At 36.9% G+C, this 15,905-nt stretch overlaps 2 protein-coding genes, 1 long non-coding RNA gene and 5 other non-coding genes across 9 annotated transcripts in view; 3 read left to right on the forward strand and 5 right to left on the reverse strand.

The window, feature by feature from the left end:
• The window catches only part of LOC116303724 (uncharacterized), a 19,931-nt gene extending 15,056 nt beyond the window's left edge, over positions 1 to 4,875 (forward strand). The window contains exons 3-5 of the long non-coding RNA XR_016119964.1: positions 953 to 1,104; positions 2,227 to 2,276; positions 4,615 to 4,875. This is a non-coding gene — a long non-coding RNA (uncharacterized LOC116303724). The remainder of the gene's footprint in view (positions 1 to 952; positions 1,105 to 2,226; positions 2,277 to 4,614) is intronic.
• LOC116303723 (uncharacterized) overlaps positions 1 to 7,031 on the reverse strand; it is a 7,878-nt gene extending 847 nt beyond the window's left edge. The window contains exons 1-7 of one of the 2 annotated variants that reach the window (XM_031713315.2): positions 6,933 to 7,031; positions 6,752 to 6,822; positions 5,568 to 5,655; positions 5,050 to 5,214; positions 4,419 to 4,530; positions 2,151 to 2,254; positions 907 to 1,131 (exon numbers count right to left, since the gene is read on the reverse strand). In XM_031713315.2, the coding sequence (XP_031569175.2) occupies positions 907 to 1,131; positions 2,151 to 2,254; positions 4,419 to 4,530; positions 5,050 to 5,214; positions 5,568 to 5,616 (655 nt within the window). In that variant the 5' untranslated portion in view covers positions 5,617 to 5,655; positions 6,752 to 6,822; positions 6,933 to 7,031. Of the gene's footprint in view, positions 1 to 906; positions 1,132 to 2,150; positions 2,255 to 4,418; positions 4,531 to 5,049; positions 5,215 to 5,567; positions 5,656 to 6,751 lie in introns of both variants that reach the window. The other variant, XM_031713314.2, reaches the window with a different exon arrangement.
• Trnag-ucc (transfer RNA glycine (anticodon UCC)) lies at positions 721 to 792 on the forward strand. The gene has a single exon. It is a non-coding gene; the product is annotated as a tRNA-Gly (tRNA).
• On the reverse strand, positions 2,754 to 2,825 carry Trnag-ucc (transfer RNA glycine (anticodon UCC)). Its single transcript has one exon. It is a non-coding gene; the product is annotated as a tRNA-Gly (tRNA).
• Positions 3,531 to 3,602, reverse strand: Trnag-ucc (transfer RNA glycine (anticodon UCC)). The gene has a single exon. It is a non-coding gene; the product is annotated as a tRNA-Gly (tRNA).
• On the reverse strand, positions 3,854 to 3,925 carry Trnag-ucc (transfer RNA glycine (anticodon UCC)). The gene has a single exon. It is a non-coding gene; the product is annotated as a tRNA-Gly (tRNA).
• Trnag-ucc (transfer RNA glycine (anticodon UCC)) lies at positions 4,174 to 4,245 on the reverse strand. Its single transcript has one exon. It is a non-coding gene; the product is annotated as a tRNA-Gly (tRNA).
• LOC116303722 (uncharacterized) lies at positions 7,032 to 15,339 on the forward strand. The gene is made up of 8 exons (XM_031713313.2): positions 7,032 to 7,880; positions 9,197 to 9,316; positions 11,210 to 11,503; positions 12,013 to 12,238; positions 12,548 to 12,806; positions 13,321 to 13,489; positions 14,206 to 14,417; positions 14,560 to 15,339. The coding sequence occupies exons 2-8, from the start codon at positions 9,247 to 9,249 to the stop codon at positions 14,926 to 14,928; spliced, it is 1,599 nt and encodes a 532-aa protein (XP_031569173.1). The 5' UTR covers positions 7,032 to 7,880; positions 9,197 to 9,246; the 3' UTR covers positions 14,929 to 15,339.
• Positions 15,340 to 15,905: the final 566 nt, after the last annotated feature.

A 15,905-nucleotide genomic window follows, 5' to 3' on the forward strand; every position in this document is an offset into this window, starting at 1 on the left:
AAATCGACCTAACGTTTTCGTACCCAGACCCTACTCATTAGCCAAATCGTAGGCTCTAAAGACCAGAAGCCAAAAACATGCGACCAGATCGACAGAGCGCATGCTCAACTGCAATCTTTGCTACCACTATGATAATAATTAACTATTCTCACATACCAAGCTAAAAATAGCGGCTTTGTTATGCCGCTCACTCAATCAGATGAATTGAAATTTTGGGGTTGGCCTACGCGTATTCTCTACTTTCACATCCCCATAATACTTTACGTCTTTGGGGGGTAACCAGAGGGTAAAAACCCACTTATTTTTCTGAAGGCTGATCAGACAATGTTGAAAATACCTTGTTTGGTATCCAAAAATAAAATGAAGAAGTAAAAAACAGAAAAAGATAGAAACTTGAAGACGTTTAAGGTAAATTTTAAACATTTTTTCGCAAATCAATACATTTTCTGTAAAACCAAAACTCTTGATGATCTGTACACGCAAAAATAACTTGGAATAAACTGATAATCAGTATTGTACAGATAAAAGCAGGCATAGTATAAATTCAATAAAGAAACCTTTCAATTTGGGACAGTTTTTTGATTCGTTACCCCCCAAAGACGCAAGGCAATATGGGGATGTGAAAGTAGAGAATACGATTTACTTTGAAAGGAATAGGGGCTGGGTAAGAGAATGCGACCTATAATGGTATGTGTAATTACGCCATTGGGAACCATGGAAGCGTCGGTGGTATGATGGTCAGCATAGCTGCCTTCCAAGCAGTTGATCCGGGTTCGATTCCCGGCCGACGCATTTAATTTTTTAAATTTCCAAGTAGCCAAACATAGAGGACACAAAGTAAGTTCGGATATTAACAATTTATAAAAAGTTTTTTAAATTTTTTTAAGCGCTATTTATGTAAATTACCTGGTGTATAATAACAGTACGTCAGTCGATGATTACTATTCCCTAGACCACCCTGGAATGGATGTGCTCCACCCTCTCCCTGATGAAAGGTCTTTGTGTTCATCTCAAAATGAACGAGCTCTTTCTTGACTTGCGCTCCTTTGACGACTTGACAGTCACTGCTGCCGTACGCGTACAGATAGAAGGGCTTGTTCAACGGTAATACTATTGGCTTTGTAGGTTGACCTATATATACATTATTATCAGTATGGATGAAAGACAGACAGACAGACAGACTTGATAAGGGGTAAGGTCAAAACAATGGTTTGAATTGTCCTATTTCACTATGACATCACTGCTTGTTCATGTGGGGGATAGAATCGCCAAATCCAATAGAAAATTCAACAAAATTTGCTCCTAGCGAAACAGTTTAATCTAAAATGGCCTGGTTTTCAGATATTATATGTGTTAATATATACTAAAAAATATTCTGAGCGTTTGCTGGCTATTCTACTTCTCTTCGTGGATTGATACGGTTTTTAGAACAATTTTCGGTGAATTTGAGTTGATTTGACCCCCTCCGACGGCCATGATCCTTTGCGTTTAAACAATAGATTGTTTTGATGTGACGTCATAATTAAATGGGGCAATTAAGGAAATGACTTTATTGATTCAAGTGATGGGTCCCTTCTCCCCCTCAGCAGAGACCTGATGTAATGCTCAATGCTGCGTGACTGTACTAACTTTTTCTATACACAACTGACGTTATTGTTTAACATACACGCACGAAAAAAACCCCAGTATATTCAGTTCTGCGATTTGACTTTGGTTTTTGAGATAAATTTGAGGACAAAATCCAGGATTTCACTTCAGAGGTGTTGGGTAACGGATAAATCCACCCATCCCCTCTAAACCATGTCACGTTAGATGATAATTGCTTTGACCTTATTCCTAATTGACTTACTCATCATTTACAAACGAGCAGATAAATACACTGGCCATCAAAAAGAAAGAAAGAAAGAAAGAAAGAAAGAAAGAAAGGGAGAAAGAAAGAAAGAAAGAAAGGGAGAAAGAAAGAAAGAAAGAAAGAGAGAGAGAAAGAAAGAAAGAAAGAGAGAGAGAGAAAGAAAGAGAGAAAGAAAGAAAGACAGACAGAAAGAAAGACGGACGGACGGACAGACAGACAGACAACAAGAACTTCCATATAAGGGGGCAATATGCCAAAAACAATAACATTAAATACATATTTTGATTCAACTTCTTACCATTAGCATTACAGCAATATTCAACTTTCTTATCTTTCTGTGGTATAACCGCTGCTTTGTCGTACTTCTGATTCAGGTAGTTCTTGTCTCTCCAATGGATGTACCTGAGAGAAAATATTTAAAAAGGTAAGACTTTTCTTTTTGTTTATTCGTAACAACCACTGACCAGCAAGCAACGCAGCCCATTCGTATCATTGCATGTGAGGTCAATAGAAACACATGAAAGGTCACCTGGTATGAGTGCGCCTGTAGACAACTACAAATCGAGTGCATATGTGTCAAATGTATTATAGTCTGCTCTGTCCGGGATAAAAATTAATCGAAAAATAAAGCATGTTACTATAAAAATTATTTGAAAAATTTGGAATATTGCTAAGAAAAATTATTTGAAAAATATAGAATATTACTGCTAGTTGATGAAAAAAAATTTAGAGAAAAATTCATCTAAAATTGAGGTAAAATAATCATAAGCAAAAACATTTAAGCTTTACTCTCAAAGAGATATAAAAACATCATTTTATTATTTTGAAACAGATGATTGAAGAAAGAATTTAAATTTAAAAAAATTCTGTCAGAAGAAAAGTAATTGGGACGAAAAATAGTTGCGTCGGCCGGGAATCGAACCCGGATCAACTGCTTGGAAGGCAGCTATGCTGACCATTATGCCACCGACGCTTCCGATAGTATTTGATGCTACTTTAAGAGTTTTATTGTCATTTTTTTGTTATGAAGGACGCAAAGCACTGTGGTATATTCTGAGTGATGAGAAATCTTCGAAACAGAGCATTGTTATTATGCGTCATTAGTTCAATGCTTTCTGTATCTTGTGAAATATTTTAGATGTTCACGTTAGAAACAAGCAAGCCATGGCTAAGCTACTGGTTAAGAGAAACAAATAGCTTTAATAGCTTTGAATATTTTATTTTTGATTGCAAACTAAATGGAATGAAGTTAGCGAAAGAAAATGTGGGATGATATTTTAATTTTTTTAATTCCTTTCGCTGTTGAATTTTTTTAAAGGACAACAAGTTTCATTCTTAGTTTCTATCTTAATGGCATGCAGTGTACAAAGTACTGTGGGATGTTTTGAGTCAAACATAATCTTTACGCATCAGCTTTAAAAGATGACAATGTAATTTTCACACTTTGAAACTGAAAACTAAGTAAGTGGTTCCAAGTTCTTAAGATTTGCGCGACAATATCTCGATGTGATATTGTGAAATCATTTGGATGGTTAACGTTGAACGCAAGTGAAAAATAAAGCTTATTCCCGCAGCGTTGTAACTGCGCTAGCTAAGGTACTGGCCATGTTTAATTGAATTAATGTCTTTTGACATATTTGTTAAAAAGGAAAAGGAAAAGAAAAGTAACGAAAATGAATGCGTCGGCCGGGAATCGAACCCGGATCAACTGCTTGGAAGGCAGCTATGCTGAACATTATACCACCGACGCTTTCGTTGAAGGTAATGCGCAATTTAAACATTACATTCTCGATCTACATCTTGGAATAGCAGAGCGCGCAAAGAACCACGGGATCCTTTTTAGTCACAATTTTTGTTCACGTTGAACGCAAGTGAAAAATAAAGCTTATTCCCGCAGCGTCGTAACTGCGCTAGCTAAGGTACTGGCCATGTTTAATGAAATTCATGTCTTTTGATATATTTCTTTAAAAGAACAAGGAAAAAGAAAGTAACGAAAATAAATGCGTCGGCCGGGAATCGAACCCGGATCAACTGCTTGGAAGGCAGCTATGCTGACCATTATACCACCGACCCTTTCGTTGAAGATAACGCACGATTTAAGCATAACATTCTTGTTCTACATCTTGGAATAGCAGAGCTCGCAAAGTACCACGGGACCTTTTTAGGCACGATTTTTGTTCACGTTGAACGCAAGTGAAAAATAAAGCTTATTCCCGCAGCGTTGTAACTGCGCTAGCTAAGGTACTGGCCATGTTTAATTGAATTCATGTCTTTTGACATTTCTTAAAACGAAAAAGGAAAAGAAAAGTAACGAAAATGAATGCGTCGGCCGGGAATCGAACCCGGATCATCTGCTTGGAAGGCAGCTATGCTGACCATTATACCACCGACGCTTTCGTTGTAGACAACGCGCAATTTAAGCATTAAATTCTCGATCTACATCTTGGAATAGCAGAGCGCGCAAATCACCACGGGACCTTTTTAGTCACATTTTGTGTTATGTCTGTTCGTCAGTTTCGTTCATTCATTTTATTTTCCCCCATTTTCTTTCATTCTTATCACTTACCCCTCTACCAGTCCATGAGGACACTTCCCTCCTTTTAGTATGCAGTATCGCCCTGAAGGCCAGGTTCCACTGCCTTCGTCTGACGTTTTAGTACAAAACTCTTGCTCAACTCCTGGGGGGGGAAATGTGTAAATCTACAAAGTTAGAAGCTAGCATTTTATTTCCATAACAGATATATTTTCTCTCAATCGTGCAGACAGGATCACTTCAATGTCCACTGATTTGGAATACCGCTGGACCGCGGGAGCAAGTACGGTAAGTACTGGGTTTCAATCAGCTAATAAAAGGCTTTGAATCTCGTTATCTGCTTCGACTGAAACGATGGTCAAACACTGATCACCATGTGCTGAAAGAATTAGCTCGCACGAGACAGGAAATGGCGTCATGTGAACTCAGTGAACAAGCACTAGTCCCTTTCACAACTCCCTGCGCCATCTTGAAAGGTAGCTGTGCCTTTGCATCGAAGCGAGACGAACGGTGAGCTTGTAATGATAGAGACCTTTTTTAACACCTTGGACAATTATTTACATGTCTCTATCATTGCAAGCTCACTGTTCGTCTCACTTCGATGCAAAGGCACGGCTATCTTTCAAGATGGCACAGGGAACTGTGAAGGGGACTAAGCAATTACCTTGAGTGCTAACAAAACCTGAAAGATGAAACCAGTCTTTGAATTGACGGCTGTTGGAGTTCAACTCCTCAGCGTTTGTGAACCTCCTCCCCTCCATCCAGTTCTCTGGGCAGCCGGACTTTGGTTTGGGAAGTCCATATTTACCCGAAGGCCATTCTACACCTCCTGGTCGACAAAACATGGCGAGAAAGGTTAGAAAACTTTGTTTGAATATGTGTGGAATAATTTGCGAAAAAAAAGTTATGTACGAGTAATGGGTTTGGGTAAAGTTTGAATCCTTAAAGGACCTTCTTATGGCGCATTATTTCCCCTTTAAGACCACTTGGCATTCCCTTGAGTATTATTTCTTTCGGTCGCTCCTTTTTCCTTTTCACATGTTTTTTTTTTAATCAAAAAGTAATAAGCACTCAGGATTGGCCTTATTTCATCATCAAACTATTCACAAATTTTACTATTACACTATTACATCTAATCATATTATACATTGATTAATAAATGAATTTACAAGTTGGTCCTACCTGTGGTATGTGCTAGTATCAGAACGCAGCACAGACCGAGAAACAGCATGGTAGTCTTGAACTATTTGCCGTCTTATTCCATAATGGCCTAGATAAACATTTACATGATATTAAAGAATTTCACGATGCCAGAATAAAATATATACATCTAATTCAAAAAACGTTGTCATTGCCAAAGGCGATAGGTCATTCCGACATGGAATTGGTTTCGTTGAACACAAAGAACATTGAATCAGTCTCAACACTAAGGTCCATGTTCTTGACGAAAATAAGAAGCAGGAACACAAGTCATTCCAGCTATTCTTGGATCTTGGAATGACATATTTCCTATCGTTTTTCTCCTTTTGCGATGACAACGTTTTTTGAATTAGGTGTATACCCCTTATATATAATATATCAAAATATCGATATATTCGAAAACTTAAATTGTAAATCAAAAATTTCGAGGATAACAATCGACAAAAATTTTTGGCATTGCTCCCAGTACATCAAGGTGGTTTAAACTAAAACAAGAATTAATTATTGTCTGGGTATAGCGAGGTTAAAGCATTGGTTCCAAACGTCGTCTTTCTGTTGAAGAAGCACGCTGTTTATAAGCGACCACCTCCTTACCTACGCCTGATATTCACAGGTTAGCGACCACCCGTCAACAAATACTTGCTTTCTCTAAATTAACACACCGTTAAACGAGCAAATCGTCAATAATAATCCATATAAAAACAAATTCTTTTTCGACGACTTTTTACAGCATTTTGTTTTTCCGCCGATATTCTTCTTTTCTACTCGATAAATTCTTGAGCCGAAATTCTTCACTTGTAGGTTTGTTTGATGATCTCTTATTTTTCCTCGGTCGAATGAAAAAAAATTTGAGCTATATTTTTACGTCGTTTTCATATTTTGGCACCTTTTTCTCACTTAGTTTCTATTCTTATCGTACAAGGCGTCACTACTTTCGCATTTCAAATTTCAAGTTCGTACGTTTATAACAATGATACTTAAATATTTAGATTTCATAAAGAGGTTATTCTCCTAAAGAGCGTAGCCTTGTTTTATCGATAGCTGCATCTCTTGAATTTTACTCTTTGTACATTTTTGCTAAATTTGTTCTAACTATTTTTATCTCAAATATTTGAAAACCACGGAATTATATCACTAAAAATCAACCACAGTTTGACTTCACTTACCAAGAAATATATGGTTTAAACTCTCCGAAATCTTCTCTGATGGAGCACCCTCTTCCGTGTTAAAGAAATACCTGTTGATTGTTGATAATTTTTTGTTCAATTCGAAGATCAATTTCAAAGGGGATCACTTCTGCTTCAATGAACTGGACAATATGACTAAACACCAAGCAGATCACATGACCTAGAGATTTCTCTCCAAATTTTCCTTGTTCTTCTTTTTTCTTCAACCTTTTCTCGGTTTTTATTTCCTTTGAACCCCGACCTGTCTGTGTTGTTTTTGATCAATTTCAATATTTGTTAGTGACGTTACGAGTTATTTTAAGGCCCCTAAATCACGTGTTTGATGCTAGTGGTTGTATGGATAACATAATATTATTTACTGTAGGTTCAACAATAGGTTTAAAATGTTCTGTCTAGAAGTCTCAATATCGACCGTGTTATTGACCGAACTCGAGGTCAATATCACTAGATAGTCGCCAAGTATTTCAAGATAATGAAATGATATTCCCAGAACAATACGAGACAAGCTTTTGGAAAAATGTCGAATGAAAAAAAATTTTGCGCATGAGCTAGTTAAGAGATTGTGAAATTGGCGCACGAGAAATTCAATTTGATTATCAATCAACCAATCCGAAATGCCTAAAAAAGTCGGCAAAATATTCAATTAGCTGAGGCGAGGCGCCGTACAGACTTCGGACCTGACGGCAATTAAGGGCGATCCACCCTCGATGTACGGATTATATGCAGGGTAATGTTCTAGTCCGAAGGCTTTTGGAATCTCGCGGGTAACCCCGATGGATGTTATTGCGTAAGACTTCACTAACCGTTGACCTCAAACCCTTGATCCCTCATTTGATCAAGTCCAATACTCGCCATTCAATATTAAATTGTTTGGTCGAGGTGAAGAGTTTTACTTCCGCTTGCTTGCACAAGCGTCGACGCGTACCTCGCTTGGCGGGAAAACCAACAAGCAAGAATAAGGATGTGACGTAACAAATCAACCTGTTTTAAGTACACGACGAACGGGTTCCTTCTCCTGGTAGTGTGAAGAAAACACAATAACTTATTCATAGAGAGAAAGAGAAAATCTTCACGACGAAAAAATGATTGATTCTTGATTCAATTTATGGTAAGTCTGATTTCAATTTCAATATTAATTAATTTTTTTAAAATTAGTTTGTCCCCCATCGACTATTATTATGAGTTGTTCACTTGATCGAAAGACAATTTGAAATAACACTTTCCAATTCAGTTGCTTCATTAGGTCTTTTTATCTACGTATTTTAAATATATCTCCTAAATTCCTGTTCTAGTGAATCTTATATTCTGAACGTAATCCTGGACATTTCTAACCACTGCTTATTTCCAAGGTTATTAAATAGTTTTATTGAGAAGAACGCTTTCGCAGTAATTTCCAATTTAAAGAATAATTACGTTTATTTTTGCGCTCGTGAGTTCATTTTCTATTTCATGTCTTTTTTACTCCTTAAAACGAAGGTTTACTTCAATAATTATAATTTTCGTGATCCCGTATGATTGAAATCCTCATGATTATGAGCAGAAGCGAGTAAAAATTTCATACAAATCAAGTTATAAACCGATTAAGATCGATCTAAAAACGTCGCAATTTCTTTGAAGATAAATGTTTGGTTGCACACAACCAAAATAATTGAAGATTTAACTTGTTTTGTGGCTAAAACCATGGAATTCTTTAATCTTTAAGTAAAGCAAACTACGATTTGAGGGTTTGACGTTAGAATTGAAGTAGGTGTGTCTTCTGATTTTGAACTTGCTCGACATACTGACTTTGAATTGGAACAATTTGGAAGATAATGACAAATATGAAAATATGAAAGTCAAAGCAGAGATAAGCTTAAAAGAACAACACCAATTTACTAATACTAACTTGTTACAAATTTAAAATTAAGTTTATACATTACAAGTGTTGCAAAATTGAGTGTCTTATATTATGTCTTTTTATAATCCAGTATGTACGTATTTGTACACAACCTAAATTACTTTAGCAAAAGTATTTCCAATTGAGAACAAATAGCAATGTTAGCCGTTTAGAATATCATCATCATTATCATTATCATCATCAACATCGTCATAATCATCACCTTCATCATCATCATCAACATTATCATCATCACCATCATCACTATCATTATCATTAACATCATCATCAACCACATATCATCATTAACATCAACAACATTATCATCATCATCATTGACATCATCATCATCATTTTCAACATTATCAACATCATCATCATCATTATCATCATCACCATCATTAAAAGAAAGTTTATTTTTATTATTACTTCATTAGTATTTAATTCCCAAGCAGCTTGAAATGGGGAAACATTAGAAAAGTAAGAGAAGAGGTATTTCGACTGCATTACAATTCAGGCTTATTAATTTTATTCATTTATCATTTCAGGTACAGAAGAATGCAAACATGAGTATTAATTTGCCAGTTAGTTCAACAAAATGAAGCTCTTGTCCAAAGCTTTTCTTGTAGTATTAGTGGAGCTGACACTGTTTGTTGTCGACCACCAAGGTAGGTCATTATCCTATAGGGGGATGCAATCATATCAGATATTCTTCATTACCTTATAACCCATTAAATATCTGGAAAAGGCCGAAAAATGATAAGCGAATGCTTGAAAACGAATAAAAGAAAATAATTAAACTTATTCTTGTGGAAGATATTTGGTGAGCTTGGAGCTGACGGTATCAACACAGGTATCCCATGTCGCGTAAAATATCTTTTTTCAAAGTTTGTTAATAGTCGTTGAATTGATCATAAATTTAATTAAGAATATCCAGCCCTTTGAAGAAAATAAGCAAAATATTATGCATTCCTGCGAAAACATGTCACTTCTTCACGCTGGCTGCCTTCAAAATAACTCTACAAACAAACCCATTGAACCCGCTACTGTCTTCCAGAACATTCTTCTACCCAATGAATTTGTAGTGTAAATCTTTCAAAGGTCGGTTAATCTTCGTCATCTCGTAAATGAAATTAAATCAGAATTCGGTGTCACCTGCAAAAGCTTCAATTGCCAACTTTTATTCTCGACATTCTCGGAATACATTTTCTTTCATAAGAAAAAATTTAAATTGAATCTTAGTTTATTTTTGCGTTTTACCCCCACAACATGAAACATGTGAATTAGTATAACAGTATTATATCTTTTCAGTCTGGATCTTCAGAAGTTTAGTACAACGAGAGAGTATTTGAAATAAAATATCTTGACAAAAGCGTGAAATTTGAATCATGGTGGCCGCCATCTTGAAAGAGTCTAAAATGTAAACTAGTTAATAAATAAGATAAACAAATAAAACAGAAGACCAAACTTTCTTTAAAAGAAACCTTTAGGTGACATTTAACAAAGTTATGATAATTTGTACGTGTATTTTTCGTATTTCTTTAAAAAGTCTATTTTTATAAAAGTCGGACAAACTCGTTTTTGGCAGCCATATTGGACGTAGTTTGAGATAATATTCATTTTGGTGAAAGTTAAATTGAATTGAATTTTGAATTTGAATTTAAAGCAAACAAATTGTTAAAGTACTTGATAATAATCAAAATGATTTTAAAAGGACGAAGGGAGATTCTTAAAAAAATATTTTTTGGAAGGTTCTAGTACATGTGAAAAAGGCATTCCCCATAGAAATCCCCCTTAGCGGTGAATACAGAAGCTCTAGAGTCTGTAATCAGTTATGCATGTATTAGAATGGTTCAGGCATTGAGCCATTCCATACCAAAAACCCATACCAACACTGAACTAAAAGGAATGGAATGTTTCGTTCGATTCGTCTGTTTTGACATCATGGTGAAAATATTTCTAGATTTGTTGAATACGGATCGGTTGGTCGGTGAAATGAAGCGTGGTGTGTGTTGGTTAAGGGCGGGTGAGTGTTTTGGTGCGTTTGGGCGGTTGTTAAATATATAATGTATTATCTGAAGATTGGGTACTACGTCATGTCACGTAATAGAAAGTGAGAAATGAATGAATAATGGGAATAATAAAAATGAAAAGAATGATCTAGACTTAAATAAATGAACAAACTAAAAATATAGATGAAATAAGCGAGAAGAAAATATATAAAGAAATGAACGAACGACCAAAAAACTGAATTAATTAATGAATAAAGGGAGGAAGGAAGGAAGGAAGGAAGGAAGGAAGGAAGGAAGGAAGAAAGAAAGAAAGGAAGGAAGGAAGGAAGGTAGATAGAAAGGAAGGAAGAAAGAAAGAAAGAAAGAAAGAAAGAAAGAAAGGAATAAATGAGAATGAATGAATTTTTTGGCGTAATTATTGAGTGATTTATTTAGAAATGGAATGTATGAATAAGGGAGGGAGGAATAGTGTGTGAAAAAATGAACAGACGAACGGGCGGTCATTTTAAAATTATTTCAATAAAACCTGTCTCATTTTCCATTCCACAGCTCCAGTTCTATATGTCTGGCACATGCCTAACCCAGACGTTCGCGAGGTTGGTAAACTAGAAACTAAACGTTCTGAAGACAGCGATGACAGTACCGTGTTTCCATGGAAACGAAGCGCCTTTCGCAAACCAGACTTCATTTTCCCCAGGCCTTCTCCGCCACAACAAGAGAATAAAAGAGATATCAGTCTTGAGGATATCTTGATAGAAGAGGACAAGAAACAAAGATCTGGTGGGAGTGATAGAGCAAGGAATATTGTACACTTAAAGAAGGGAGAACACAAGGTTAAGAAAGGTGAGAAACATAAAAAGACTGGGTCTATTCTTGGGGTCAATGAGATGAGCAACTACACGACTCAAAATAGATGAGATATAGATAACATTGAGATATAGATAACAATGAAACAGCCGCCATGTTGATTGGACTAACGAGAGAAGCTAATGGATCAATTCATGAGGCCAGCAACCTCATGACTCAAAATAGATGAGATATAGATAACATTGAGATATACATAACAATGAAACAGCCACCATGTTGATTGGACTAACGAGAGAAGTTAATGGGTCAATTCATGGGGTCGGCAACCACCTGACTCAAAATAGATAAGATATAGAATAACAATGATATATACATAACAATGAAACAGCCACCATGTTGATTGATCTAAAGAGAGAAACTAATGAGGAATGCTTTGTTATCGTCAACCAACATGGCGGCTTTGACATACCATGCACACCTGTTTCATTCCCCTGAGTATTCTAATATTTGAATCAAATTTTAAGAAAAGCTAAATTTACTTTCAGCTGAAAAACCTAGCTGGCCCGCGGGTACATACGGGTTACCAAGACCTATCACGGGATGTCCCTCGAGTTCGGGATTTAAATGGGAAACAGGTTTTCGTTTCCATGACACTGAAGACGATTTAACAGAAAACCAACGCTCTGATAGCTATCATTTGGCGGGGAAAGTCAGTGACGATGGAATCAGACAAGAGTTTTGCATGAAGACAAACCCACATGGCCATGGAAAGTAAGTCAAAAACATGAAATAAAAATAATTAAGCTAAATACGTATTACTGTTAAAAACCCACGGAATACGAGACGTGCCGTGACCGTTATTAACGTGACCCCATTCTGATTGGATTAATATTGTGTTAGTTTTAACGAATTTCGCCAGTTCCGTGATGTGAAAGTGACCGTGCCGTGAAAGTGACCGTACGTGCTGTAAGCCCTTCCGCAATCATTTAAAATGCACCCTAAGATGAATCTTACGTGGGACTGAAAGCTATAGATTTTGCTGCATAAAGTAAATCTTGTGTTTTACTATTCTCGATACAGATGGCCTGATGGAAAATACTGTATATACAAAAAGGGCCCGCGATGTCCTGATGGCATGGAAAGCGGTTTCGTCATCTGGGATGACGAGAACAAGGATAATCAAAACTCTGCCGGTGGTTCCCTCCCTGAGGGTCGATATGGCGAAGACACTAAGATCGAGTACTGTTGCAGTACATCTGGGGACTGGGACCAACAGATCGTTTTGCCTACGGATCGGCCATTTTACTTGTTCTCGTATATATCGAATAAATGTCAAAAGGTGAGATGTAAATCATGCGTAAATCAATGATGATGATAATGATGATGATAATGATGATGTTGATGATGATGATGATGATGATGTTGATGATGATGATGTTGATGACTGATGATGTTGATGACTGATGATGATGATGTTGATGACTGATGGTGAGGATGATGTTGATGACTGATGATGATGATGTTGATGACTGATGGTGAGGATGATGTTGATGACTGATGATGTTGATGTTGATGACTGATGGTGAGGATGATGTTGATGACTGATGGTGATGATGTTGATGACTGATGATGATGATGTTGATGACATGATGATGATGTTGATAATGATGATGTTGATGACTGATGATGATGATGATGACTGATGATGATGGTGTTGATGACTGATGATGATGGTGTTGATGACTGATGCGGGATGATGATCATGGTGATGATGATAGTGATGATGGCGATGATGTTTGTGATGATGGTGATGATAGTGATGATGATGATTATTATTATTATTATTATTCCAGGTGATTGGTATGAAAGGGGTATCAGAATTTATCAAGTATGATGATGAAGATCGTGGTAACATTGACTACGAGGGTGGTGAATACCCGTATGGAATACACAAAGGAGAAAAAGATCACATGATCTTTCTGTGTTACTACACGCCAATCGGCAAAACCTTTGATGACACCGGTAAGGGGAACTTCAAACACAGCTATCACATGCCATTTAGGAACTTGCGCACACAGGGAGCCCATCGAAAAAAAGGCATACTGATCATACTTACTTCATTATCCTCTATGCTTGTGTGGCACGTAGGGCTAAAAATTCTTGCCTCGGTTGCTATGGTTATCCTTTGTGTACGTTTCCATAGCAATAAGTAATATGTAATGGAGTTGCTGGCCCCATGTACTTTGCCAGAGCCATGTTAGCCGTCTTTATCCGTTACCACTTCTCACGGACGAGGACGTAGGGGTAGACTTTAGGAGGTTTAGGCCCCGTCCACACGTATCCGGAAATTTTTGTATCCGCAAATTATTTTTTAGCGTATTCGAATCAATCGTTTTCACCGTCCACACGTATCCGTTTTCGTAAAATTTGCGGATACGGACGCAAACATTTGCGGACACGTGTGGACGCAACCCGTATCTGTAAAAAAAAATTGCGGATACAAAAATTTGCGGATACGTGTGGACGGGGCCTTATACTTACTTAATACAAGGAATCTTGAAACCCAAATGCTCATGCTTGACTCTTTCATATAAACCATTCTGGCCTTAACACATGGAACCCATACATACAGTCTAAACACACACTTGATCGGGCGCAAGCTTTACCACACAGGGAACCCAAAAGCACTGATCTTAACACAGGGAACTCATCCACAGTCTCACGACCTTTCTTTTCAGTTAAAGCCGAGGCAATTTCAACAATAAAGAAAACAAAACACAACAAAAAGCAAGATGCAGAAAATAAACAAAAGAAAATTGATAAACTTGAAGAGATGGAGAAATTAAGAAGTTCAGAGAAAATGATGGACGCTTTTCTAGCAGTGACGGCTCCACACAGAGAAGAAACAGATAAAAGTGAAAGAACAAAGACTATTATAAAGACTATTAGGGTGAGTCTCGGGAACCCAGGGGTAAAGTTCTATCGCTCGTCTCTCCCTCCCATATTTCATATTCCATGGTATACCACTCAAAATTTTGAAAATGACTTTGAAACTTATAAATGCAGAGTTTACAACAACTTATTTTTTGAAGGTTCCTGAGCGTGTTAAGGACCGCACGATGTCAATCATAGCTACGTCAATGGGAATCATCCTAGGTGCAATATTACTAGGTTCAGTCGTCCTTGTCATGATTCTACGTCATGCGAAGCGAAGGCAAGAAGAATCCAACATGGCGGACACCCTTGACGAACAGGCTCTTACCTTCACGAATTCTTCACGAAGATCAAGCTTTGCAACTTCGGATGATGAACTCGATATTATTACGGAAGGAGACTATGAAGACGAACTCGTTGAAGATCAGTACTTGCCATCTGACTCTGAGCTTAAGTCTGGGTTGGAACTCATGTTCCTAAAACAGCAAAGACACTATTGGACCAAAAATAGGAGACCCTCATCGTAAAAGAATTTTTCTACCACAGAGATTCATTTGCCTTGTTCTCTCTAAAATGTACTCAATGCGCATGCGCACAAATTATTTTTACTGCGCATGCTCACAAAAAAATCGAGCCCACACTGTTTTTGGTCAGCAGATGGGAAATTTCTAGTAAGTTCACAACTAGAACAAATTGTAAATGTATTATAAATAGCATGCGATTAATAATAGATAGAATAGAATAGAATTCTCTTTGGTCGACATTTGGAACAGATAATGAGATTCAAAGGCATTTATCAGCTGATTAAAACCCGTCAAAAGAAAGATACTTATTTTTAGTGACTGATACAAAGTATCGAGTGCAACTATCTCTCTTACGTTATAGAAATATACATTCTATATTTATATAAATTTTGTAATAAACAGTGTAAAAAATAATTTGTCATGTCTTGCGTTTATCCTAGGGAGGAGTAAGTAAGTAGGTTTGTCTCGTATAGGAGCAACAAAGCTTACTGTCCCAGGGAGGGGAAAGTGAGTCTTGTGCATACCTTAGATTTGTCAATGTTAGATTTTCTAGGTTTTATGAAAAGGATGTTCAAACTAGTAGGAACTGATGGCCCCCATGTTGGATGACATAAAGAAAAATACAAAGAATTTTCTTTTTGTCAAAATTAACCAATATGGCGGCTATGAGGTCAGATGAAAGTCAAGGATACGATATGCACTAACTTGTTCCAGTGATGGCCATTATTTGTCTTGTGACATACATGCCTCCTTGCACATAATTCATCATGACGTCAAAGCCGCCATGCTGGATGATATAACAGAAGAAACAAACATGGCAGCTATGAGGTCAGATGAAAGTCAAGGATACGATATGCACTAACTTGTCCAGTGATGGCCATTATTTGTCTTGTGACATACGTGCTTCCTTATTACACATAATTCACATAACGTCAAAGCAGCCATGTTGGATGATTATAACAGAAGAAACCAACATGGCG

The sequence above is a fragment of the Actinia tenebrosa genome, unplaced genomic scaffold, assembly GCF_029948245.1.
Source record: "Actinia tenebrosa isolate PJP-AT-01 unplaced genomic scaffold, QUT_ActTen_1.0 PGA_scaffold16__25_contigs__length_10494907, whole genome shotgun sequence".
Classification (NCBI taxonomy): Eukaryota; Metazoa; Cnidaria; class Anthozoa; order Actiniaria; family Actiniidae; genus Actinia; species Actinia tenebrosa.